This window comes from Pygoscelis adeliae, unplaced genomic scaffold (assembly GCF_000699105.1).
Source record: "Pygoscelis adeliae isolate BGI_AS28 unplaced genomic scaffold, ASM69910v1 Scaffold411, whole genome shotgun sequence".
Classification (NCBI taxonomy): Eukaryota; Metazoa; Chordata; class Aves; order Sphenisciformes; family Spheniscidae; genus Pygoscelis; species Pygoscelis adeliae.
In genome coordinates this window covers 1,723,569-1,725,816 of record NW_008824111.1, presented here as the reverse complement: position 1 = coordinate 1,725,816, position 2,248 = coordinate 1,723,569, and the positions used below count along the sequence as shown (strand labels likewise).

General features: G+C 44.7%; 1 protein-coding gene across 1 annotated transcript in view; it reads left to right on the top strand.

Annotated features, from left to right (window-relative positions):
• Nucleotides 1-1,094: 1,094 nt before the first annotated feature.
• The window catches only part of LOC103925501 (Fanconi anemia group D2 protein), a 55,764-nt gene continuing 54,610 nt past the window's right edge, over nt 1,095-2,248 (top strand). The window contains exons 1-2 of the mRNA XM_009334232.1: nt 1,095-1,173; nt 1,935-2,069. Coding sequence (XP_009332507.1) covers nt 1,095-1,173; nt 1,935-2,069 — 214 coding nt within the window. The remainder of the gene's footprint in view (nt 1,174-1,934; nt 2,070-2,248) is intronic.

The window sequence follows — 2,248 nt, the reverse complement described above, 5'->3', positions numbered from 1 at the left end:
CCCGCCCTGGCGATCCTCTCCGGGGCCGGTGTGCTTTGGGACGGCGTTTCTGAGCCACGTTCGGGCAAAACCTGGCTGTTCGCCGTCAAGAACGTAAAACCGGCTTTAAAACTGGTTCTTGACTGCCTGCTGGAGCGCTGGCCCGGTCTCGGGATCCAGCCGGCCTCTCCTGCCTGAGGAAACCGATACAGCCAAGCTAAAGGTGGTGAAACCTCTACGTACCCCGTACTGCCCTGTAAGCGCTCGGGGGAGGTAGGTTGGCCGCCGCCGAAGTTTCCGAGCGTTTGGCGGTAGATGTAATGGAGAGAGGACCACCCGGGAGCGGGCGCGCCTCTCTGGCCTGTCAGTCTGCACCTCGGGCCCAGAAGAGCCGCTAAAGGCTCATCGCACTTTTTTGGGGAATTGTTCTGCTTCCACTCTGATACTTTATGCAACTCATTTTAATAGCCTCTGCCAAGTAGTTGAAATTTAGCATGAGATGATCAAGCATCTTTTTTTAATAATTTTTAAGTTTTAAAGGTGAGCCAAGATTCATTTTTCCTGCTTAATCGCTGCCACCCACCAAAAGAGGACAAGTCGGATGGAGGTTTGTGCTGACAGAACTCGTCGTGCAGCTGTACTGGGTTAGGAACGTGAACCGGGTCGGCTAGCGTGGTTGAGCTCGTGAATACTAAATTGCTAACCCTTTGTAGCTTTCTCTGGGCATGGGGAGAGGATCACAAGTTTAGATTAGTGGATACCATCTGAGACCCCTTAGTTACTCAGTTTAACTTGCCATTTAATTTGCCCGGCATCTGAAAGAAAAGCTAAGCCTTGTTTTATGAGGAACTGAATTTTAGGAAAGCGATGTATTGTGCTATTTAAACATGACAAGCTCTGAGGTCTCAACCTGTACAGCAGAAAAATGTGGTGTGATACTCGTTAACCAGGCAATCTGCTTTTCTTTGAGCAATTTCAGTTTCTGGAGCATTTCCCTTTACTATTCACTAATACATTCTAGATTTGCTTAAAAAAACCTGAATTAAAGTCATGTCTCCTTTGCTCACTTGTCTTTTTCCTGCGTTTTTATAGGCAACAACAAAGGCTTTGTAACCATGGTTTCAAAAAGGAAATTGTCAAAAGCTGATGCGTCTGGAGAGAGCTGCAAGACAGACTTGGCGAGTAGGTGCTCAGGTATGATCTTACGGGGAGTGGAGACCTGTTGGTAGAGGCAGCAGCTCCCAGGCAGGGAGAAGGCCAAAATGACAGTTTTGGTAATGCTAATTGTTAATGACAAAACACTTTTTTTAATAAATCACAATAAAATGACAATGCTAAGAGCAGTGCCATATCTTTTCTCAGTCCTTCTGTTCTCATACCTTTGATCAGTGTTTATCATCTTGAGCTTCACTGCCTTCAGAGTCTGCAGGTTAATCACATTTGATCAAAACTGATATCTATAAATCAAACCAAAATAACCTCTCTAGCTGGAGGGAAGATAGTTATTTTTTGCTTTAGCCCATGGGTGGATATCTAAGAGACAGGTCTGGTGGAAGAACCTATATTAAATCTGTGCTTTTCAGGCCAGAGGAAAGTATGTGCTCTAGCGTTGCTCATAATCTGTTAGTGGATATGTCTCCCACAGGAGTAAGCCACTGAAGGTGTAATTTAACTGTCTTTGGCTATGGATCACTAAAAGGGGTGAACAAGAAATGTTCCTTTCTGGCGTCGTGCTGAAGGGGTAACTGCTTTATAGGATCTGCGCATTGGCATCTGAGTCAGCTAATGACTGCTGCCAAATAGCAGCACGGTTTGTTGGTCTGGTTCCATAAGTGTATTCCTGTGTTCCTCTAATTTCTTACTGGAAGATTAATTTTGCATTAGTTGTTTATATGAAGGATCCTTGCTGTTTTTGTTGCAGAGTGTATTTGATGTAGCATGTCTTGTTTTCTCAGAAACAAAGAAGTCGCGGATTTCTGATAAGGAAAAGTCCTCTGCCCATGGTGGAGTGGAGAATGAGGGAGTCTTTGAAGAGCTCCTTAGAACATCAGGAATTATACTGAAAGCTGGGGAGGGACAGAATGAAATAGGTATGGGTGTAACACTTGCCCTCTCTGCTTGTATCTGAAAACCTGCAAAGATGACTGGTACGAAGGAAAGATGCGTTTTACTTGCAGAGCAAAAATGCTTCAGCCAGCTTGTTCCAAAATTCAAGCAAACCTTCATCTGGCCTCTTATTTGTTATATACCTCTTGAATTGCACAGTTCC